The sequence below is a fragment of the Balaenoptera borealis genome (assembly GCF_965194805.1).
Source record: "Balaenoptera borealis genome assembly, chromosome: 2".
Taxonomy (NCBI): Eukaryota; Metazoa; Chordata; class Mammalia; order Artiodactyla; family Balaenopteridae; genus Balaenoptera; species Balaenoptera borealis.
Genome location: NC_138867.1, coordinates 49,332,267 through 49,357,172, shown reverse-complemented (window position 1 = coordinate 49,357,172; position 24,906 = coordinate 49,332,267). Strand labels below are relative to the sequence as shown.

The following is a 24,906-nucleotide window of genomic DNA, read 5'->3' as shown; positions in this document are numbered from 1 at the left end:
CAAAAAGTGCAAGGTTTTTGCACCTGCTGGATTATTAGCAGCAGCAACAGCTTCACAAATTTTTTTTTTTTTTTTTTTTTACAATGTTCCTTACACTGAATTCATTTGTCTTGAACTGGTGGACAACCACAGCTTCCTACTTCAATCTATGGAACATTTCAAGGAATTCCACTTTTTCTTGTCATGTCATGACTTTTCTCTGCTTCTTGGGAGCACTTCCAGCATCACTAGTGGCACTTTGTGTGGGTCCCGTGGTGTTATGCAAGCTTTATGGCCCTAAACATGACGAAAAATACATGAGAACAGTGAGAGATCACTTTTTACTTCAAAACACAATTTACTGGAGATATGAACTGCTCCCGTGGAGATGATTAGCGTCACAGGGCATTTTAAGCAGGTATTGGCAACACTTGAGCTCACTGTAATGGCAACAGGAAGTGGCTACCAAATTACTAGTAGTACATTGTGTACACAGTTAATTCTATGCAGTTTTAATACTGCATTTTTATGTTTGTTTACCTTTTTCTCAACTGCAAATGGTGCCATGTACAGTCTGTAAGAGTTTGTGTGTAAGTTTTGACCAATTTTAACTTTTTATAATAGATTTGTATATATTTTATGGTAGTAAATGATAAAATAGACTAGTCTCTACATATAGTTTATGCATTCAGGACATACCTAACTTTTTCTTAATTTTTTTTGATAGTTCTAGGCTACATCGTTTGTCTGTTAGTTTTTTTCAAATTGTTGCAAATCTCCAAAAAAATTTCCACTATCTTTATAGAAAATAATCCGTGTGTAAGTGGACTCACGCAGTTCAAACCCATGTTGTTCAAGGGTCAACTGTGATATAGATCATGTGGGCATCAATCAGTTCTTCTCAGTTAATCCTAAAACTGTAACTTTCTGAGAAGAGTGGGAACTTGCCTTGAGTTGCAGTTTATAAGACTAGACTTATAAAAGTCGTTGAAAGATGCCTGATACATAGCATGCACTTACACTGTTTGAATTGATTTGAAGTCATCACACAGAAAGGAGTACAGATTAATAGAAGATTCTGTTAGTTCAGGTCCTCTGAGAAGAGAAGGAGATGCCAGGAAGGGACTAGATGTGCAGGCATTATAATGCTAGGGTTGGTGAGGCGGGGCGGGGCACCCGGAAAGGATAAAGGGAAGGCAAGAGGAGTCGAGGTGAGCCTTCAGACTGTGGTGCAGATCTGACCTCTGTGGAAAGCAGAGAAGGAAAGAGGAATCGGGAAAGAAGAGCCTAAGCCCACAGGGTGCAATTCTGAGAAGGTCTCGGCCGGGCCGATGTGATGGGGAGGCCTTGGGCAAAGGTTGCCTGCTGGAGGAGTCCTGTGTCTTCTGGTGGGACTGGCCTGCCTCCATATCTGCACTGTGCTCACTGATGTGCTGGAAGCATCCTGGGGGAAGCGTGAAATGTGCAGCAGCTAGAGGCTGGAGGCTGTCCTGGAGGCTGCTGCTCTTTTTTTCTTAATTTTTAAAATTTATTTATATTTATTTTTGGCTGTGTTGGGTCTTCGTTTCTGTGCGAGGGCTTTCTCTAGCTGCGGCAAGCAGGGGCCACTCCTCATCGCGGCGCGCGGGCCTCTCACTATCGCGGCCTCTCTTGTTGCGGAGCACAAGCTCCAGATGCGCAGGCTCAGTAGTTGTGGCTCACGGGCCTAGTTGCTCCGCGGCATGTGGGAATCTTCCCAGACCAGGGCTCGAACCCGTGTCCCCTGCATTGGCAGGCAGATTCTCAACCGCTGCGCCACCAGGGTAGCCCAGGCTGCTACTCTTGAAGGGAGATATGAGCCGTGCACCTCCATGGCTGGCACTGTCCATTTCTGGTGCTGCACAGATCTGCTTCTCCACATGTGTTTACAGGCCTTTCTTCCTGGGGCAAAATCTAGGAGATGGAAATTACTAGGAAGAATATGTTCTCTGCTGCTGTAGCTGATCTCATGGATGCAACTGGTGCTGATTCTTTCCCTTCTCCACTCTCCATTGTAGATTCTCCCACCCTCAGCTGTCATGTTGGCAGACTTTGGGTGTATTACCTAGAAGTGTGACCCAGAAGTTCATTCTGAGACTCTGGACCCTTGATAGCCGTGAACTTCTCAGGTGTGATGTTGGTGCACATGCCCATTCACGGTACAGTGGGGCAAGGGAGTACAAGAGGTGCACGGGTATTCATTCCTTCCTGCCCCTGGGGGCTGAGAGCAGCCCTGCCTCGTCCTGCTGGTCAGGATCAGTTACCCCTGCTATGACAGGGGTTCCTATTCTTGCCTGTTGCTGCCTGCTGTGACTCCTGGCAAGAGTACTTACTTCTCTTTGGGGGACAGAACTTCTAACTAAAGAGCCCAGGGTTGTAGGGATGGGAAGCACAAAGTCCCCCAGTGGGTCACTGGGAGGGATGGTAAGAAGGGCTATTCCTACTTCCACCCCTTGGTCCCAGGACGTGTATTCATGTGTATATTGGACCCAGCACTGCATAAAGCCCTCTGACTTAATTCATACACTATTCCATTGTCCTGTATGTCCACCTTGTCTCCAGTACCATCTCGATTACAGTAGGTTTATAATAAATCTTGAATTCAGATAATGACCCCTAACTTCTTTTTTTTTTCCAAAATTGTTTTGGCTATTCTAGTTCTTTTGTCTTTTCATATAAATTTTAGAATCAACTTGTTTATTTCTATAAAAATTTCTTTTGAGATTTGGAATGAAATTGTGTGGAATCCATAGATCAGCTTGGGGAGATTTGATAACAAAATTGAGCCTTCCAAATCATCATGGTGTATCTCTCAGTTAATTTAGGTTTTAAATCTCTCAGCAGTGTTTGTAGCTTTAAGTATAAAGATTCTGCACAAGTTTTGGAGATTTAGATCTAAGTAGTTCATGTTTTTTGGTGCTATTGTAAATGGTGGTAGTTTTCCCTATAGATCTTGTGCATTTCTTTTATTTTTTTGTCATAGGTATTTAATATATTTTATTTTGTCGTAAATGGAATTTATTTTCTAAATAGTTATTGCTGATCTAAAGTAGGAATGTCTTTCAGATCAGATCATATCTCTCCCCTTCTTGAAAATACTCATTTGATCCTTTACTCATAGAGGAATCTTTATTCATACAGAATACGGAATGATTCTGAGCTTGTAGTTCAAAGAGTTCCTCAGTTTATCAAGTAACTTTTTCTAGCTTCATCCATCATTGTCCTTCCCTCAAATACTTTTAGTTCCTGATGCACCTTTAAGCAGTATCGTGAGATGTAATCATTGGCAGTTTTTCATCATTTAAGTGATACAGTATTATATACCACTATTGGGCTCGAAAAATATGTTGAATGGGTTTACAGAGCATAGTGAAACCCAGAAAAATACTATAAATTTGCCTAACCCATGGGTTTCTGGGAAACAGTGGTCTCAGAGAGATCAGCTCCTATAATAATCACTACTGGATTGCTTTTTTTAATACAAAGGCTTTAGGCTACTAAGGCAAAGAGGCAGGGTGGTAAAAGCTGTAGATGCTGCAAATTTCTACAGATGCTAAAGGAAAAATTTTAGTATATATTGTGGAAAGGACTTTAAGTCATTCTGTCCTCTGTCATTTATGAGTGAAATTTATTAAGATTTATAAACTTTGTTTTCCTTGGGGTTTAGATGCCCTAGAATATTTTTATTGATTGATTAGGTAATGAATTCTGGTTTGTTTCAAGTACATTCATCAAAGGATAGTAGCTTTGGTATGGATTATTTTTTAATTGCTTTTTTCCAACCAGTATTTGGCAACAGAGGTGGCAGTAGGAGACCTGGGTTGTTTTGTTGAATGATTAGCTGTGGCCAATTCCTTTTCTGGCCTCACATTTTTCAGTGTGCAAATGTGGAGTTTGTGCTAGATCATTCTAAGGGGACTTTGTAATTTTGGAATCCATGATCATGTTGGGATTAAATTTATAGTTGGTGTTTATTTATTTATTTTTTGGCCATGCCTTGCAGCCTGCAGGATCCCAGCTCCCCAATTAGGGGAGCGAACCCGGGCCCTTGGCAACGAAAGCAAGGAGTCCCAACCACTGGACCGCCGGGGAATTCCCTATAGTTTTTAAAGACAAATGTTGCCCACTAGAGAGAGCTCTGCTCTATTTGAATGTCCTCAATCTTGAGAAATACATTTTTTCATGCAAGAGTGTATAAACTATATTTGAACAATTTATATAGGAATAACAAAGCAAACACTTAACTACCCACAATTTATTTCTTCTCTAGAGAGGTCATCAATATCCTGACCTCATTTGTTAATGTGTTAATAATTTCCTTGCTTTTCTTTATTGTTTTAACACTTAGATTTGTATCGTTAAACAATATAGTATTTTTGTTTGAAACATTTTTCTTTGTTTTGAACTTTATATTAAAGATATCAAAGAGTGTATGTTCTCTGACTTATTCTTTTGTTGCTCATGATTTTTGAGATTTCATCCATGTTGGTGTGTTTAATTATAGTCGTGGAATTTCCTCAGCTATATTATGTTCTATTATATTGATATAATCTCTGTAATCTGTCTCTTCTCCTGTCAGTAGAGATTTGGGTTGCTTTGAGTTTTTTGCTATTATAAACAATGCTGCCATCAACATTTATGAACATGTATCCTTTGCACATGTGTGTTTCTTTAGGTTACCCAGAGTTACCGAGGAATGGAATTAGTATACAGGATATGGGTATGTTCATATGTGCATGTTCAACTTTACTAGGTCATGCCAGCTGTTTTCCGTAGTGAATATGCAAATTTTTATTTCAGTAGTAGAAAATATTTGATATTGACTGACTCTACCTTTTGCCGATCTGTGAAATGATCTTCCGTTGTGATGTTATTTTGAATTTCCTTGATTGCTAATGAGATTAAGTATCTTTTTTTTTTAATTGAAGTATAGTTGATTTACAATATTGTGTTAGTATCAGGTGTACAACAAAATGACTTGGTTTCATATATTCTTTATTTTTTGATTCTTTTCCATTATAGGTTATTTCAAGATATTGAATGTAGTTCCCTGTCCTATACAGTAAATCCCTGTTGTTTATTCTGTACATGGTTGTGTGTATCTGTTAATCCCATACTCCTAATTTATCCTCCCCCACCCCAAGATTAAGTATCTTTTTATATGTTTATTCATCATTCCTGATTCCACACCTGGAAGTGCCTGCTTCATGTCTTTGTCTTCTCTATAGGATTTTTTTTTCTTATAAATCCTTAGCAGTTTTAAAAAATATTCTGGATATTAATCCTTTGTCAATTATATAGATTACAAAATCTCACTTGTTTTTCACCTTATGGTGTCTTGATGAACAGAAAAGTTTTTAATTGTGATGTAAGTGAATGTATCAGGCTTTTTTTTTTTATACCGTGTGGTTTTTATGTCTTGCTTAAAAAAATTCCTTTATTGCCCAAGGTCAGAGAGATATTTTCTTATATTGTGCCCTGAATTTTATGGTTTTGCCCATGATTCTTATTCATAGTGTGATTTTGGGATTGTTCTGGTTTTCTACTGCTGAAAAACAATTTACCCCAAACTTTAATGGCTGAAAGCAACCATTTTATTTAGCTCATGGTTTTTGTGTCAAGGATTTAGAAAAAGCTCAGCTGGCAGTTTGCCCCTTACCCACAAGGCATTAGTTGGGCTAGAAAATTCACTTCCAAGACGGCTTCTTTCTCTGCTCACAATAGTGGTGTCTTTGTGCTTCCTGGCTCCTTTCTCTTTCTACATGAGCTTTTATCCTCTAGGGCATCTCCCATGGCTTGTGCTTCTTGAAGCATGATGGGCTTAGGGTAGTTGCTATTCTTATAGCAACTATAATAGTAAGGGGTTGTTGGCTTCTAAGAGGTATATTCCAAGAATGAGCCTCCCAAGAGCAAGTATTTACAATAGGCAAGAAGAGGAAACTGCCAGGCAGCTAAGATCTATGCCTGGAGTTGGCAAAGTGTCACTTCTGCTTATTCTATTTATTCAGAAGAATCACGGAGCTCACTCACGTTCAAAGGAGTAGAGAAATAATCTCCTCCTGTTGATGGGGAGTGTTAAAGTCACATTGTGGAAGAGGCATAAAGAATGGGAGATATTGTCGTGGCCATCCTTGAAAAATACAATCTGACCACAACAACATTCATTTGCAAACTATATTCACCCCCTTCCTCAAGACTCCCAAAATTCATCCTGTTATGGCATCACATACAGGAATCAGTAGCCCATACATTGCACTTCTAAAATGCAGTTGAGGGACTTCGCTGGTGGCGCAGTGGTTAAGAATCCTCCCGCCAGTGCAGGGGACACGGGTTGGAGCCCTGGTCCGGGAAGATCCCACGTGCTGTGGAGCAACTAAGCCCGTGCGTCACAACTACTGAGCCTGCGCTCTAGAGCCTGCGAGCCACAACTACTGAGCCCACGCCCCACAGCTACTGAAGCCCGCGCACCTAGAGCCCGTGCTCCGCAACAAAGAGAAACCACTGCAAGGAGAAGCCTGTGCACTGCAGCGAAGAGTAGCCCCCACTCGCTGCAACTAGAGAAAGCCTGCACGCAACAACGAAGACCCAACGCAGCCAAAAATGAATAAATAAATAAATTTAATAAATTAGGAGGAAGCCATTTGATGCCTAAAAAAAAAAAAAAAAAAAGTAAATTAAAAAAAAATGCAGTTGAACATATGTCTGCCATTCCTTGATTAGGTCACAGTTCTGCTTCCTGAGAGTGATTCTGTGTGGTTCCTGCCTACACCCTTGTACTCTTAGCTCTAATTTCTGAGTCATTCTGGCCCATGACTGCAGTGGAAAGCTTTCTCAGATGCTTCCTGCTTATAGAAGCTTGAGATTCTTGACTGTTCGTTTAATTTTGAATTGTTTCTTTTTTAGTCCAAGTGGCTGGTGATTCTGTTAGTATTATTATCTTTAAAATGCTGTGGCTTTTCTATGAATTTCATTGTGCTTTTATCCATTAGACAAAAGTCACACTCATAAATCTCTTTGAGATAGACTCTCCCCTGCCTTGGGCTGTTATAAGTCTGCTGTGGTACAACACTCTTAAGATTCTTAAAGTACTACTTTGTAAGGTACTACCTTAAATTTTCCTGAAGTTATAGCAAAAGTTTTATAGCCACACACTTGTGACTGCTCTGAGACAGTAGTTTACTAGAAACATCTTGAATTTGATATTTGTCATAAGACCATTTTTACTTTGAGAACCTTTTGCTGGGAGAGATTAGGGATGAGAAATAGCTTTGTTTTCAAATCATTCAAGTCACGACTCCTTTATATTGCCTCTAAATTCTGCTTAAAAACTAAAAAGTTCCTTCTTCAGTTTCTCTCTCTCTGTCTATATCTTGTTATCAAGGCTAAAAGAAACAAGTCGGCACTTTGAACATTCATCCTGGAAAACTCCCTAGATCCACCTTTTGTATTTTCCTTGTTACCGAAGGGGCCAGTTTTAACTGAACTTTATGCCACTGTGTAACATGGGTCTTTCTCTGTCTTCCAATAACAACTTCCTCGCTGTTCTTCCAGCCTCCACTAACAAGTCTCTCTGAGCTCCTTCAGACCTCCACTCACTCCCTGGCCCTGATGCCACACACTTCTGTTCTGGCTATCTATTGTTGTGTAACAAAGCTATGCCCAAACCTAGTGGCTTAAAACAATCATTGTAATTTTTACGTAATTTTGTGGGTTGGGAATTTGGAAGGACTTAGCTGGACATCAGCTGAGGCTGCAGAATCCACCTCCATGATAACTTCTTCATCCACAAGTCTGGAACTTTGGTGCTCCTTGACCTCAATTTCTTTCCATGCAGGGTCTCATCTTCTAGGGCCTCTTCCTGTTGCTCAGGCATCTCACAGCATGCTGGGCTCAGGGTAGTTGCACTTCTTACGTGATGACTGGTTTCCAAGAGGGAGCTTTGCAAGAATGAATGATACAAGAGCAAGAGTTCCAAGAGGCAGGAAGAAAGTTTCAGGCTAGTTAAAGGCTAGTGCCCAGAACTGCCACACTGTCACTTCTGCCATCTTCTATTTATCAAGTCAGTTAGAGAGGGCTCACCCTAACTCAGATACACTCTACCTCTTGTTGGGGTAGTGGCAAGATCACGTTGCAGAAGCACGTGTAGGTGGGAGATAATGTTGCAAAACATCTTTGGAAGTGCAGTCTGCCACAGGGATGCAATATCACTGTTCCCAAATGGATAACCAGTTGGATCAGAATTCTTTATTGAACAGTCTGTACTTTTTCATTGATCTGTAATGTCTGTTCTGTCATAAATCAGGTTTCTAAACATGTGTGTATTTGTTTTAGATTGCCTGTTTTTACTCATGGTTTACAACTGGGGGCCATTCTGCAGGGGACAATATTTGGAGACATTTTTGGTTGTCACGCTTGGGAGAACATGCTGCTAGCATCTAGTGGATCTGCACAGTGTGCAGAACTGCCTCCCACGACAAAGAATTATACAGCGCAAATGTCAATAATTCTGAGTTGAGGAATCATGGTCCATGCCACCAGTATCATCCTACCGTATTATCTTATTTAGCTTAATAGCTGGTACAGTAAGTCACCTCACTTTGCTTTTCTTCTTTAAGAATGTCTTGATTATATTTGGTCCCTTGCATTTCCGTATAAATTTTAGAATCAGTTTATCTTGTGTCATGGAAAACTTTATATGTTGACTGGAATTTCGTTGTAACTATATATCTTCATGATGAAAATTGATATTTTATGATATTGAATCTTCTTATTCACTAACATGATATCTCTATCAATTTAGTTCTTTGATGCCTTTTAATAAAACTTTATAATTTTCTTATTAAAGAGCTTGCAAATCTTTTGTGCAAGATTTGCTCTCTTGGCCAGGTAGCTGCTGGGCTTTTAATAAGTTGTGTTCCTCTTTTGGGCCTTAATTCCCCTAAGTGAAAAATGTGACATTTGGAATAGAGATGACATGATTAAAACGTTAGAAATTGAACACTGTCAATGCACGAAATACAGGTGGTCCTCTAGAGGGAGCTCTTCTGCATTTCATCTCAGGTCAGGTTGCCAGTCGGCTGTGAAGATACCGCATCAGTACTGACAGCTGCAGATGTTACAGCACAGACCTCATCTCATCGGGGCAGAGGAAGAAAGTGACTCCCTAGTATCTCATCAATCACAGTTCTCCACATAAGATATTCTGCTTTGGTCTTTGGAAGATATTACTTGTTTCTGGGTATGGGAATACAGGAAACATATTTTGAACCTAGGAGGAAATTTATGGATCATCCAATTTAATCCCTTCATTTAACAAGTAAAAAAGCTATGATTTAGAGACGCTTTCACTTTGCAAAGGACAAACAGTTTGTGAGAGAGCCAAGGCTGGAACTCAGGTCCATACTTTTCACACTATAGTTGAAGGAATGGGGAAAAGAAGTAAGCAGTGGGTATTAGTGATGGGGTGGGGGTAGGGATTATGTTTAATTTTGAAAGGATTGAGAGGTGGGTGGTCTGTGAATTCCTGAAATTATATGCAATATTGTATATGTGAATGTGAGAGTGTATGTGTGTATGCGAGTGAGTGTGTATGTGTGTGCATGTGTGTGCATACACATGCTATACTTTGGCTGGAAATAGGACTTTTGCTGTGATTGTTGGCTTCTAAGAAATAGGATTGGACTTTGGTAAGCCAGCCTTTACTTACAAAGTAGGATAACTTTCACTGGAATCATTTGGAAATACCTGCGTTGGTAACTTGAGTACCAGAAATTTAAGCTGTCTTTCAGTTTATTTATCCTTAATTTGATTTAACGATTTCAAGACCTCTTTTTTTTCTTACTGACTCAAAACTGACTTTTCAAGTAAAGTGCAGTTATTGGATGTTCTTTTCAGAGAAGATGAAGCTCAACTTCTCTCTGTTAGTCATCCTTTTTGAAGTCTATTGTGACTGTTTTTGAAATGTTTCTCCATAGTTCTCTTATTATTTATGATTCTTCTGATTCACCTCAATACAAACTTTCCTTGTAAACAGTAGACATTTTAAAATTCTTTATTTCTGCAGTTGCCTTATGAATAAGATCTTTATAGTTTATTTGGATTATTTTTTTGTGGATATCATGGACAAGATTTTAAGCCTTTATTTCGGCTTAAATAAAGAAAAAATGAAGAGAAAAAGTCATTACCTACTAACTTCTATGTCTACTTTTTAATTTATTTTATTTTATTTTTGGCTGCATTGGGTCTTATTTGCAGCACTCAGGATCTTTGTTGTGGCATGTGGGATCTTTCTTTGCGGCGCGTGGGCTCTCAGTTGTGGTGTGTGGGCATGTCTCTAGTTGTGGTGCGCGGGCTCAGTAGTTGCAGTGTGTGGGCTCTCTAGTTGTGGCATGAGGGTTCTGTAGTTGCAGCATGCAGGCTCTCTAGTTGTGGCTTGTGTGCCTCAGTAGTTGTGGTGTGTGGGCTTAGTTGCCCCGCAGCATGTGGGATCTTAGTTCCCCGACCAGGCATTGATCTCGCATCCCCTGCATTGGAAGGCGGATTCTTAACCACTGGACCACCAGGGAAGTCCCTATGTCAACTTTAAGAACTAGAGTTCTTGCATTGCTTTTTCAGTGCAATGCAATATATCCTTCTCTAGCAAGCTAACGGAAAAAGATGCTCTGAGAAAAATATGTATTTAATTACCTCTATTGTTCTTTAGACTTCTATGTATTCATCCAAGGAATGATGATGTTGATTCCCAGGGGGAATAAAAACAGAAAGGAGTATAAAAGGGCAGAATAAGGATATTGGGAAGCTTTATATCTCCTCCGAGATGGATTTTTAGACTGAAGCTTCAGTCTCATTGTGAGGTGTTGGATATTCAAGGAGAGGAGGATTAATCTTTATTAGAAATAGTTATGGAAATGAATTTTAGGCCAAATGATTTTTGTGCTAATGTTAGTTTCCTCAACAAGTATTACTGAAGATTTATCTGTCAATAATTTCTATTTGCATACTTACCACCTAAAAGTTTCAGCAGGAGTTATGAAGCAGTAAGGATTTTGAGCTGGGTGAAAGAAATGGCTTACCCTTGTATCCCATTAAGAGCATGTTTAATCATGAAAATCAAGTGACAGACCAAGGTTTATTTATTTATTTATTTAAAACTACATCACATGTTTGATTCCTGTTTTTCTTCATAAATGTTATTTAATGGGCATAATGAACAGATGTTTTTATTTAAAAAATTAAAAAAAAAATTTTTTTACTTCTTTAACGTCTTTATTGGAGTATAATTGCTTTAAAATTGTGTGTTAGTTTCTGCTATATAACAAAGTGTATCAGCTATACATATGCATATATCCCCATATTTCCTCCCTCTTTCATCTCCCTCCCACCCTCCCTATCCCACCCCTCTAGGTGGACACAAAGCACCGAGCTGATCTCCCTGTGCTTTGTGGCTGCTTCCCACTAGCTATCTATTTTACATTTGGTAGTGTATATATGTCCATGCCACTCTCTCACTTTGTCCCAGCTTACCCTTCCCCCTTCCTGTGTCCTCAAGTCCATGCTCTACATCTGTGTCTTTATTCCTGTCCTGCCCTTAGGTACTTCAGAACCCTTTTTTTTTTTTTAAATTCCATATATATGTGTTAGCATATGGTATTTGTTTTTCTCTTTCTGACTTACTTCACTCTGCATGACAGTCTCTAGGTCCATCCACCTCACTATAAATAACTCAATTTCGTTTCTTTTTATGGCTGAGTAACATTCCATTGTATATATGTGCCACATCTTCTTTATCCATTCATCTGTCGATGGACACTTAGGTTGCTTGCATGTCATGGCTATTGTAAATAGAGCTGCAGTGAACATTGTGGTACATGACTTTTTGAATTATGGTTTTCTCAGGGTATATGTGCATTAGTGGGATTGCTGGGTTGTATGCTAGTTCTATTTTTAGTTTTCTGAGAAACCTCCATACTGTTCTCCATACTGGCTGCATCAATTTACATTCCCACCAACAGTGCAAGAGGGTTCCCCTTTCTCCACACCCTCTCCAGCATTTATTGTTTGTAGATTTTTTCATGATGGCCATTTTGACCGGTGTGAGGTGATACCTCATTGTAGTTTTGATTTGCATTTCTCTAATGATTAGTGATGTTGAGCATCCTTTCATGTGTTTGTTGGCAATCTGTATATCTTCTTTGGAGAAATGTCTATTTCGGTCTTCTGCCCATTTTAGGATTGGGTTTTATGTTTTTTTGATATTGAGCTGCATGAGCTGCTTGTAAATTTTGGAGATTAATCCTTTGTCAATTGCTTCATTTGCAAATATTTTCCCCCATTCTGAGGGTTGTCTTTTCGTCTTGTTTATGGTTTCCTTTGCTGTGCAAAAGCTTTGAAGTTTCATTAGGTCCCATTTGTTTATTTTTATTTTTATTTCCATTTCTCTAGGAGATGGGTCAAAAAGGATCTTGCTGTGATTTATGTCATAGAGTGTTCTGCCTATGTTTTCCTCTAAGAGTTTGATAGTGTCTGGCCTTACATATAGGTTTTTAATCCATTTTGAGTTTATTTTTGTGTATGGTGTTAGGGAGTGTTCTAATTTCATTCTTTTACATGTAGCTGTCCAGTTTTCCCAGCACCACTTATTGAAGAGGCTCTCTTTTCTCCACTGTATATGCTTGCCTCCTTTATCAAAGATAAGGTGACCATATGTGTGTGGGTTTATCTCTGGGCTTTCTATCCTGTTCCATTGATCTATATTTCTGTTTTTGTGCCAGTACCATACTGTCTTGATTACTGTAGCTTTGTAGTATAGCCTGAAGTCCGGGAGCCTGATTCCTCCAGCTCTGTTTTTCTTTCTCAAGCTTGCTTTGGCTATTCGGGGTCTTTTGTGTTTCCATACAAATTGTGAAATTTTTTGTTCTAGTTCTGTGAAAAATGCCATTGGTAATTCGATAGGGATTGCATTGAATCTGTAGATTGCTTTGGATAGTATATTCATTTTCACAATGTTGATTCTTCCAATCCAAGAACATGGTACATCTCTCCATCTGTTTGTATCCTCTTTAATTTCTTTCATCAGTGTCTTATAGTTTTCTTCAGACAGATCTTTTGTCTCCTTAGGTAGGTTTATTCCTAAGTATTTTATTCGTTTTGTTGCAATGGTAAATGGGAGTGTTTCCTAAATTTCTCTTTCAAACATTTTATCATTTGTGTATAGGAATGCAAGAGACTTCGGTGCATTAATTTTGTATCCTGCTACTTTACCAAATTCATTGATTAGCTCTAGGAGTTTTCTGGTAGCGTCTTTAGGATTCGCTATGTATAGTATCATGTCATCTGCAAACAGTGACAGCTTTACTTCTTCTTTTCCAATTTGGATTCCTTTTATTTCTTTTTCTTCTCTGATTGCTGTGGCTAACACTTCCAAAACTATGTTGAATAATAGTGGTGAGAGTGGGCAACCTTGTCTTGTTCCTGATCTTAGTGGAAATGGTTTCAGTTTTTCACCATTGAGAACGATGTTTGCTGTGGGTCTGTCATATATGGCCTTTATTATATTGAAGTAACTTCCCTCTATGCCTACTTTCTGGAGGGTTTTTATCATAAATGGGTGTTGAATTATGTCAAAAGCTTTTTCTGCATCTATTGAGATGATCATGTGGTTTTTCTCCTTCAATTTGTTAGTGTGGTTTATCACATTGATTGATTTGCGTATATTGAAGAATCCTTGCATTCCTGGGATAAACCCCACTTGATCATGGTGTATGATCTTTTTAATGTGCTGTTTGATTCTGTTGGCCAGTATTTTGTTGAGGATTTTTGCATCTATGTTCATCAGTGATATTAGCCTGTAGTTTTCTTTCTTTGTGACATCTTTGTCTGCTTCTGGTATCAGGGTGATGGTGGCCTCGTAGAATGAGTTTGGGAGTGTTCCTCCTTCTGCCATATTTTGGAAGACTTTGAGAAGGATAGGTGTTAGCTCTTCTCTAAATGTTTGATATTATTCTCCAGTGAAGCCATCTGGTCCTGGGCTTTTGTTTGTTGGAAGATTTTTAATCACAGTTTCAATTTTAGTGCTTGTGATTGGTCTGTATATATTTTATATTTCTTCCTGGTTCAGTCTCGGAAGGTTGTGCTTTTCTAAGAATTTTTCCGTTTCTTCCAGGTTTTGCATTTTATTGGCATATAATAACTTTTTGGCTTGTAGTAATCGCTCATGGTCCTTTGTATTTCTGCAGTGTCAGTTGTTACTTCTCCTTTTTTATTTCTAATTCTATTGATTTGAGTCTTCTCCCTTTTTTTCTTGATGAGTCTGGCTAATGGTTTATCAATTTTTTTTATGTGCTCAAAGAACCAGCTTTTAGTTTTATTGATCTTTGTTATTGTTTCCTTCATTTCTTTTTCATTTATTTCTGATCTGATCTTTATGCTTTCTTTCCTTCTGCTAACTTTGGGGTTTTTTTGTTCTTCTTTCTCTAATTGCTTTAGGTATAAGGTTAGGTTGTTTGTTTGAGATGTTTCTTGTTTCTTGAGGTAAGATTGTATTGCTGTCAGCTTCCCTCTTAGAACTGCTTTTGCTGCATCCCATAGGTTTTGGGTCGTCATGTTTTTATTGTCATTTGTTTCTAGGTATTTTTCGATTTCCTCTTTGATTTCTTCAGTGATCTCTTGGTTATTAAGTAGTGTATGGTTTAGCCTCCATGTGTTTGTATTTTTTACAGAATTTTTCCTGTAATTGATATCTAGTCTCATAGCATTGTGGTCAGAAAAGTTACTTGATACGATTTCAATTTTCCTAAATTTACCAAGGCTTTTTTGTGACTCAATATATGATCTATCCTGGAGAATATTCCATGAGCACGTGAGAAAAAAGTGTAATCTGCTGTTTTTGGATGGAATGTCCAATAAATATAGGTTAAGTCCATCTGTTTAATGTATCATTTAAAGCTTGTGTTTCCTTATTTATTTTCATTTTGGATGATCTGTCCATTGGTGAAAGTGGGGTGTTAAAGTCCCTTCTTCCTATTGTGTTATTGTCGATTTCCCCTTTTATGGCTGTTAGCATTTGCCTTACGTATTGAGGTGCTCCTATGTTGGGTGCATAAATATTTACAATTTTATCTCTTTTTTGTTGGATTGATCCCTTGATCATTATGTAGTATCCTTCTTTGTCTCTTGTACTAGTCTTTATTTTAAAGTCTGTTTTGTCTGATATGAGAATTGCTACTCCAGCTTTCTTGTGATTTGCATTTGCATGGAATATCTTTTTCCATCCCCTCACTTTCAGTCTGTATGTGTCCCTAGGTCTGAAGTGGGTCTCTTGTAGACAGCATATTTACGGGTCTTTTTTTTGTATCCATTCAGCCAGACAGTGTCTTTTGGTTGGAGCATTTAATCCATTTACAATTAAGGTAATTATCAATATGTATGTTCCTATTACCATTTTCTTAATTGTTTTGGGTTTGTTATTGTAGGTCTTTTCCTTCTCTTGTGTTTCCTGCCTAGAGAAGTTCCTTTAGCATTTGTTGTAAAGCTGGTTTGGTGTTGCTGAATTCTCTTAGCTTCTGATTGTCTGTAAAGGTTTTAATTTCTCCATCGAATCTGAATGAGATCCTTGCTGGGTAGAGTAATCTTGGTTGTAGGTTTTTCCCTTTCATTACTTTAATTATGTCCTGCTACTCCCTTCTGGCTTGCAGAGTTTCTGCTGAAAGATCCGCTGTTAGCCTTATGTGGATTCCCTTGTATGTTATTTGTTGCTTTTCCCTTGATGCTTTTAATATTTTTTTGTATTTAATTTTTGATAGTTTGATTAATATGTGTCTTGGCTTGTTTCTCCTTGGATTTATCCTGTATGGGACTGTCTGTGCTTCCTGGACTTGATTTGACTATTTCCTTTCCCATGTTAAGGAAGTTTTCAACTATAATCTCTTCAAGTATTTTCTCAGTCACTTTTTTTTCCTCTTCTTCTTCTGGGACCCCTATAATTCGAATGTTGGTGCGTTTAATGTTGTCCCAGAAGTCTCTGAGATTGTCCTTAATTCTTTTCATTCTTTTTTCTTTATTCTGCTCTGCGGTAATTATTTCCACTATTTTATCTTCCAGGTCACTTATCCGTTCTTCTGCCTCAGTTATTCTGCTATTGATTCTTTCTAGAGAATTTTTAATTTCATTTATTGTGTTGTTCATCATTGTTTTTTTGCTCTTTAGTTCTTCTAGTTCCTTGTTAAACGTTTCTTGTATTTTCTCCATTCTATTTCCAAGATTTTGGATCATCTTTACTATCATTACTCTGAATTCTTTTTCAGGTAGACTGCCTATGTCCTCTTCATTTGTTTGGTCAGGTGGGTTTTTACCTTGCTCCTTAATCTGGAGCATCTGTGTATTTCTCTGTCTTCTCATTTTGCTTAACTTACTGTGTTTGGGGTCTCCTTTTTGCAGGCTGCAGGTTCTTAGTTCCCGTTGTTTTTGGTGTCTGCTCCCATTGGGTAAAGTTGGTTCAGTGGGTTGTGTAGGCTTCCTGGTGGAGGAGACTGGTGCCTGTGTTTTGGTGGACGAGGCTGGATCTTGTCTTTCTGGTGGGCAGGACCACGTCCAGTGGTGTGTTTTGGGGTGTCTGTGAATTTATTATGATTTTAGGCAGCCTCTCTGCTCATGGGTGGGGTTGTGTTCCTGTCTTGCTAGTTGTTTGGCATAGGGTGTCCAGCACTGTAGCTTGCTGGTCGTTGAGTGGAGCTGGGTCTTAGTGTTGTGATGGAGATCTCTGGGAGAGCTTTTGCCGTTTGATACTACGTGGGGCCGGGAGGTCTCTGGTGGACCAGTGTCCTGAGCTCGGCTCTCCCACCTCAGAGGCTCAGGCCTGACACCCGGCCAGAGCACCAAGAGCCTGTCAGCCACACGGCTCCAGGAGTCATCTTTATGACAGCCCTTCACTCCCCCACAGTGAACTCAGCAGCTGTACAGACAGTGTGCTTCAAATTGCCAATCTGGCAGGCTGCCTGCAGAATCATTCCTCCTCCTCCTCGTCCCCCTTGCGGGGAGCTGGCGGAGCCAACCTGGCCAAGAAGACGAGGAAAAGGTGGGGGGTCTGCGTGCCCTGCAAGAGGCTCATCAGCTGTGGCCGAATGAATGCTTTTAAAAAATCATACATTGTTGGGTACTATTAGCCGTATGTAATGATTTAAGTATGAATTCATTACCTGAAGTTTGGAGTTATATAAACTCTCAAGGATAAAAGAAGTGGGGACTGTTGTTAAAATATCTGTGTTTCCCACTGACTGCAATAATATTTTCTTTTTGGTTTTTAGATTTCCTCCTTCCTCACCCCTGAGACCATATCCAAAGAGGCCCCCATATCAAAAGGATGTTATTAAATTTCCAGAATGGAATGATCCCCCACCAGGCACCTCACAAGAGAATATCCCAGTGAGGCCAGTTGTGATGGTAAGTGCCATTATAGAAGCTGGAGGACTAGCAGAGGGAAAGATAAGAAATAGTCTGTGAACCATCAGGCTTAGTCCAGTTTTTCTGTCGGTCCCTTGGAAACAGTGGTCTGAAAGCACTTTAAAACAATATCTTATCCGTTAATAGCTGAGAGACTAGTAACACAGGAAGATTGGCTTTTGCATTTTTTCACTCTTGCCTATTGACACTATGACTGAATATACGGTAGCTGTTTTCATATGTTTAGACTGAGCAGTTTTCTCTTAAAACTCCCTTATAATTTCCTTTTCCTTTCTATTCTATAATTTTTCTCTTCTCCCTCCTTCTCTTCTCTTCCTGAACTTTGTTATAATTATTACCAGTTGAAAGTGTGAAGTTTGGGGCATGGAAGATTGTGGAGTGAGTCCTGACACAATATGAACAAAGGTAGGTTCTGCTAGTTTTGGGAAACCTAAGCACATTGTAGAATAAACTACCTTTTTTGGGGTGTACTTTTTCCTTGAAATATCCTCAGTAGAAAACTATTAAGATTGCCATAATGCTAAAAAATAAAATGCAGACAAAAATTTTATACGGCAGTTTTTAAGAATTGTACTAACACCAATGTTTTAAGTTAATCTAGTCTTATAGGACTGGATGTCCAGTTCATACGTTTGCAAAGATATGTTGTAAACATTTTTAGGCGATGTGATTGAAAAGAAAAAAAAATTTTTTAAAAGAGGTTATATTGTATCTCAGTTTGGAGAGAATAATTAAGCAGCTTAAGCTTTATCAAAAATAATTTAAGAAAAAGAGTGGCACTAGTGACAGAAATGGGGACTCCATATGAACTTGCAGATTTGTCAGGGACAGTGATGAATGTAGTTTTAAATATATTTGATGAGAAAGGTGGGTTGTATTAAATGGAAGTATCTAACAGGCAGGTGGAGATAAAAGCTCTGGAACTTAGATAAGAGGTCGTATTTGAAAGTCATTAACATTCATTCAACAAAGATTTGTTGATTGTCTACTGTGCGCCATGCGTCCTGCCAGGTTCTACAGATGCAGTTGTATGTAATACGGTTTTTCCTCCAAAAGGGCTCATAGTCTAGTGAAGTATTCAATACGACGATAGATTATTAGAAAACAAAGTGGAACTACTCTGAAAGAGTGAGTACAAAGGGTATTTGAGGACTATTTAATTCATTACTAATGAGGAGAACTTAATTAAGGTCTAGCTGATAGTTCCTGTACTTAAGAAAGTTAAAATATCAGCTCCATGAAATCAGGTTCATTTTTTTTAACATTTGTGTTTAAACACCTAATATGACCCCATCAGTAGAGTGGTTATTCAACAGCCATTTTTTCATTATAATGTCATCTAGTATTGTTTATACAAAAGAGGTAAAATCCCATATTAAACTAATGTGTATTTATGTCATCGATATAATAACTTCCCTTTTTTGTTCTTTTTGGTTCTGTGAACCTTTAGGAAGACCAGCTGCTCATTAGCACACTTTCATGCACCAATGAAGAAGACAGTGTCGTCTCTCTTCTCTCTTCTGTTTTCAGTTTCTAATTTTTCATCAGCTCTGAAGTGGTGGTATACCAGTGTCTCAGATTCATCAAGCATTTCCCCCACAGCTTGTCATGTCACTGGTCGTCTGTGTGTATATTTCTGATAATGTTGCTCTTGCCTTTTCTTGTACTTCCCCCTAAATCAAGTGGTGGAGGTTTGAGCTCCTTACTTGCTACAGTTCCTCTAAAGCTTGGGCTGTCCGGAGGAAGAGGACTGTCCAGAGGAAGAATGGCAGAGCAGGATCTGTTTCCCCAGTTGGGCCTTATGCAGGTTTTAGGTTGATGAGGTTAGTAGTCAATAGAGAAACAGTCCATCTTTCTTAAAGGACCTGAGCTCGTATTCATTTCTTCTATCTTACTTTGCCTCTTTGTATCTCTGCCTCCACTTTGCTTGTTCGTTTTTGTTTTTGTTCTGTCCTACCCTCTCTCTTGCCTAGCCATTTTATAAAATAAAATGAACTGAGGCAAATAAAATGATTTGTTGTGTTTGCTGAGGGGCAGTGTAATGTGGAGAGTACAAGTGTGAGCTCTGGAGACAGACTGCTGGATTTGAATCTTGGCTCCTTCATTTACTAGCTGTGTGATCTTGTTTCTCTGTTTTATTCACTGTGTCTGTGTCTCAGTTTTCTTTTTGGTGAAAGTGGGATGAAAACACCCCCCTGGGGTAAGGTCATTATGAAAATCAAGTGACTTCCTATCTATAAAGTGTTTAGAAGGTGCCTGACACACAGGTTTTCAGAAACTGTTAACTGCTATTGCTGTTATTAACAGAATTGTTCATAGGTAGAGACAAAAGAAAAAAAAATTACTCATAATATCATCCAGAGAGAATTAATATTAACGTTTTTGTTGTGTTTTATTTTTTCCACGCATGTTTTTAACAACAAAATGAGATCGTGCTGTGCTGTTTTGGTAGCCTATATTCTTCACTTAGAACAGTGTATTGTGTCCATTTTTTCATGTTATTCAACATTCAACATCATTTTTAATATCTGTATCATGTCTATAAAGGATTATGGTTTATTTATCCAGTTCTTTTTTTTTTAAGTCTTTTTATTTATTTATTTATTTATTTATTTATTTATTTATGGCTGTGTTGGGTCTTCGTTTCTGTGCAAGGGCTTTCTCTAGTTGTGGCAAGTGGGGGCCACTCTTCATCGCGGTGCGCGGGCCTCTCACTATCGCGGCCTCTCTTGTTGCGGAGCACGGGCTCCAGACGCGCAGGCTCAGTAATTGTGGCTCACGGGCCTGGTTGCTCCGCGGCATGTGGGATCTTCCCAGACCAGGGCTCGAACCCGTGTCCCCTGCATTGGCAGGCAGATTCTCAACCACTGCGCCACCAGGGAAGCCCTATTTATCCAGTTCTTTACTGTTAGATATGTACCATGTTTCAGTATGTGTGTAAACAATGCAATGAACAGTATCTTTACAGATAAATAGTTGAGTATTTCTTTTTGAGTATTTCTTTAAGATAACTTTTAGAAGTGAATTTGCTAGGCAAATGCAACAACTGATATTCCTGCCTTTAAAAGAGAACACCTAATTTGGATACTTTAAAAAAAAAAAAGTCACAAATCCATGTGAGCTTCAAGTTTCTTTTGTAGTTCAGTAATTCTCCAAAAACGAAACCAAAAACCACATCAAAAAACAACTTTCCAGTTCATTTTTTCCAATTAATAAGATATTTTCTATAATGACACTTCTGTGAAAAACTATTATAAAAACCCTTTGTAGGTGATTTCTTATATGTTTTGCCTTTAAAAATTCATAGTTCCTCTCTGTGATTACCAAAAGGAAGTTTTAAGATTTCTGTCTAGTAGCCTAAATGTGAGAAGGGAGGTGCGAAGAATGTTGAAGCGTTAAAGCTGTGTGACTTTGAGCAAATTACTTAACCTCTCTGGGCTTTAGTTTTTCTTCCCGGCCATCTCCAGCTGTCCTTGTGGAGCTCTTTTTTTCCCTGCCTTCTTCAGATGCCTAAGATCTGGGGCCTGCTATCTAACATTGTACTTATTTGATCTTTCCTTATAAAAAACAGAATTCTTGAAAGTGATAGACTTTAATGTTATTTTTAACAATCACTTAATTTGGACAGTGTGTGAATTTGCATAGATATTCCTCGATATTAATTAATTTGAATTAATGAAATTTTATTTTACTGCTACTTCACTGATTAGTTGGAACTCCCACAGGGAAAAATAGCTAATGTCATGCTTATTGCCATAGCTCTTTTGCAATTCTTGAATATTCATTTATGATATGACCTGATCTTTGAGTCATACTTTATTACTCTGCAGTCCATGCAAAGAAAGTTAATATTTCAAATTATTATTTTAAAACAAGTTAAAAATAACCAAATCACAGAAATTTCTCATAAAATCATACCTCTGTCTATTGAAATACTTATTCTCTCTCTTTCTGTCTTACTCTCCTCCCCCACCCCAATTAGAATTCTGAGATGTGGTACAAGCGTCACAGCATTGCTATTGGAGAGGTGCCGGCTTGCCGTCTCGTCCACCGCAGACAGCTGACAGAGGCCAATGTAGAAGAGATATGGAAGACTATGACATTATCATAGTACGTGCATTTGGTATTAATGAGAACTTTAAGTATTTTTCTTTTTTTTTTCTGTTTTGCTTCTCTACTGCTCTCTGCATATTTAATTTTCTGAAACTGTGTATAAAACTCTCAAATTTGATTGCATTATTTGCAGCTATGCTGCTTAGCAAACAATTTAACTGAATTCTGGGGATTTTCTATTGTCATTTATATACTAGTTAAGAATAGAACTTTAAAAGTTCTTTTTTTTTTTTTTTTTTTTTTTGCCACTGGTCCAAAATCACCTAATGTTTAATTATTTTGTTTGTTTGGTTTTTTTTTTAAATATATGTTTTAAAAAATTTATTTATTTATTTATTTATGGCTGTGTTGGGTCTTCGTTTCTGTGAGAGGGCTTTCTCCAGTTGCGGCGAGCGGGGGCCACTCTTCATCGCGGTGCGCGGGCCTCTCACTATCGCGGCCTCTCTTGTTGCGGAGCACAGGCTCCAGATGCGCAGGCTCAGTAGCTGTGGCTCACGGGCTTAGTTGCTCCGCGGCATGTGGGATCTTCCCAGACCAGGGCTCAAACCCGTGTCCCCTGCATTGGCAGGCAGACTCTCAACCACTGCGCCACCAGGGAAACCCTGTTTAATTATTTTTATTTTTGTTTTTTTAAATTTAACTATAGTTGATTTACAATATTGTGTTAGTTTTCAGGTGTACAGCTTCAGATTCTTTTCCATTATAGGTTATTACAAGATATTGAATATAGTTCCATGTGCTATACAGTAAATCCTTGATGTTTATCTATTTTATATATAGTGGTGTGTATCTGTTAATCCCATACTCCTAATTTACCCCTCCCCCTCCCCTTTACCCTTTGGTAACCATAAATTTGTTTCTATGTCTGTGAGTCTATTTCTGTTCTGTAAATAAGTTGATTTGTATTATTTTTTTAGATTCCACTATAAGTGATATCATATAATATTTGTCTTTTTCTGTCTCACTGACTTCACTTAGTATGATAATCTGTAGGTCCATCCATGTTGCTGCAGATGGCAATATTTCATTCTTTCTTATGGCTGAGTAATATTCCATTGTGTATATGTACCATATCTTTATCCATTCATCTGTCGATGGACACTTAGGTTGCTTGCATGTCTGGGCTATTGTAAATAGGGCTGCAGTGAACCTTGGGGTGCATATATCTTTTTGAATTAGAGTTTTCATCTTTTCCGGGTATATGCCCAGGAGTAGGATTGCTGGATCATATGGTAGCTCTATTTTCAGTTTTTTAAGGAACTTCCAGACTGTTTTCCATAGTGGCTGCACTAATTTATATTCCCACTAACAGTGTAGGAGGGTTCCCTTTTCTCCACACCCTCTCCAGCATTTATTATTTGCAGACTTTTTGATGATAGCCATTCTGACCAGTATGAGGTGGTAACTCGTAGTTTTGATTTGTATTTCTCTAATAATTAGTGATGTAAAAGTCTTTAAACTTTCTAGTTACACTGAAATCTTAAGCTTAATGAAACATGTAATGGAAAATTTGGTCTCCTAGATTAAAGTTAACAATGTCATAGCAAGTTTTTTTTTTTTTTTAATTCTTATAAAGATGTACTCACAGCAGTTTCTCATCATTGGATAAGCTAGTTTTTGTTATTATAATATTTTACTTAGAAAGTCATTTTCTTGACATTCAGTGTGTTGTGTTTTTAAATTAGTGAAGTACTACGTTAATAACAAAATGATCTCTTTTAAGTTTGTTTTATATATGCAATGTCTAGCCTTTTTGCCCCACAAAGATTGGATGAAATGTACGAAAACAGCACATTCTAAAGATTGATCTTTTACAGTGCCAGTTCTTGGGCAGATAATGATTTTTAAAAAGTAACTAATTAATTTAATCATTATTTATCTTTTTTAGTTTACAGAAAATCCTTGGCCTGGATTCCTTAGAAGAAGTTTTAGACGTTAAACTTGTCAACTCCAAGTTCATCATCCATAATGTATATAGTGTGAGCAAGCAGGGAGTTGTTATCCTTGATGACAAGTCAAGTAAGTGCATAAAAGCCATTTTGTTCCCGGTTGATCCAGTACATTGGCTGTACAGGTCCATCAGCTTCTATTTGACCCTTCCCTAAACCTTACATATGTTTACCCCCTCATTACGTATAGCCTTAACTCACTTCCAGAGACCTTTAAACTAATTGTTTGGAGTCAGGAAATGTCATAGAAAGATGAATACCCTGGAGTGAAAGCCTCAGCAAGATCCATCCAGATGCTAGTTCAGTGTTAGCCACACAGGGCATTAAGTGGTTCTTTATCATCCCCAGAAAATCCCTGAGACGTGAGTAAGTTTAATGCCTAACAGAAAGCTTGAGTCAGTTTTTACGTGGGTCCTGGGGTCTGACTGATTTTTTTAGAGCTCTCACTGACCTTTTCATTGTGGTGTCTCTGTGTCAGATTTTCTGGGATACTCTTGGTTTATGTCATTTTTTTTTTCCTTTTTAATAAAGGTAGCTTTCCAGATGTTGAAGGTGTTTAATTTTTTTATACTTTTTCCTCCAAGCCAGTTTAGAAATTGGGAAAAAAGACATTTAGCAGCCGCCTATCCTGGTTTTTGATTAGGAGAAATAAGGTCCTGGTAACTGTAGTGAGCCAGAATCCCCAAACTGATTTAAAAATTTTCTTCCCCTGGATAAGGGATAGACCAGAATTGGATGGACTCTTCTTTTACTTCAAACACTTGATCCTAGGAATTAGCTGGAGCTAGAATGACGTTTGGATGTGGGAAGATGGTATAGTACTTTTGGGCTTTTGTAAATTATTATTAAATGTAGGGCTGGAGGCTCCTGGGCAGCAAAGAAACCTGGCCTAGAAGGAGCCTGAGCAGTGAGAGAGGAAGAGGGTTTTCTAGGCCATGTTTCCTGACATGAGCAGAATGTGTCTTTGAAACCTGAAACGCTTCCCCTTTAAAACCCCTCTATCAGGAATGAAGAACATTAGGAAACAGAAATAAACAGATTTGTGACTTCATGAGTTGTCAGGTTAATATCAACATATAAAATTAAATTACATAGAATGAGGGGGGTATTGTTGCCTTTGAAGTACATCTAAAATCTTTCCACATTCTCTGAGTACAGCAAACATGAATACTTTCAGCTACCAGTTGGATGATCAGTCGTCTTTTTTTTTTTAAATTTATTTAATTAATTAATTTTTTATTTTTGGCTGTGTTGGGTCTTCGTTGCTGTGCGCCGGCTTTCTCTAGTTGCGGTGAGCGAGGGCTGCTCTTCGTTGCAGTGCTTGGGCTTCTCATTGCGGTGGCTTCTCTTGTTGCAGAGCATGGGCTCTAGGTGCGCAGGCTTCAGTAGT

The 24,906-nt window shown here is 38.4% G+C and overlaps 1 protein-coding gene across 2 annotated transcripts in view; it reads left to right on the top strand.

Moving 5' to 3' along the window:
• The window catches only part of DEPDC1B (DEP domain containing 1B), a 278,101-nt gene that overhangs the window by 29,084 nt on the left and 224,111 nt on the right, over nt 1–24,906 (top strand). For both annotated transcript variants that reach the window (XM_082382374.1, XM_082382375.1), the window contains exons 3-5: nt 17,298–17,433; nt 21,437–21,564; nt 23,456–23,586. In XM_082382374.1, coding sequence (XP_082238500.1) covers nt 17,298–17,433; nt 21,437–21,564; nt 23,456–23,586 — 395 coding nt within the window. The remainder of the gene's footprint in view (nt 1–17,297; nt 17,434–21,436; nt 21,565–23,455; nt 23,587–24,906) is intronic.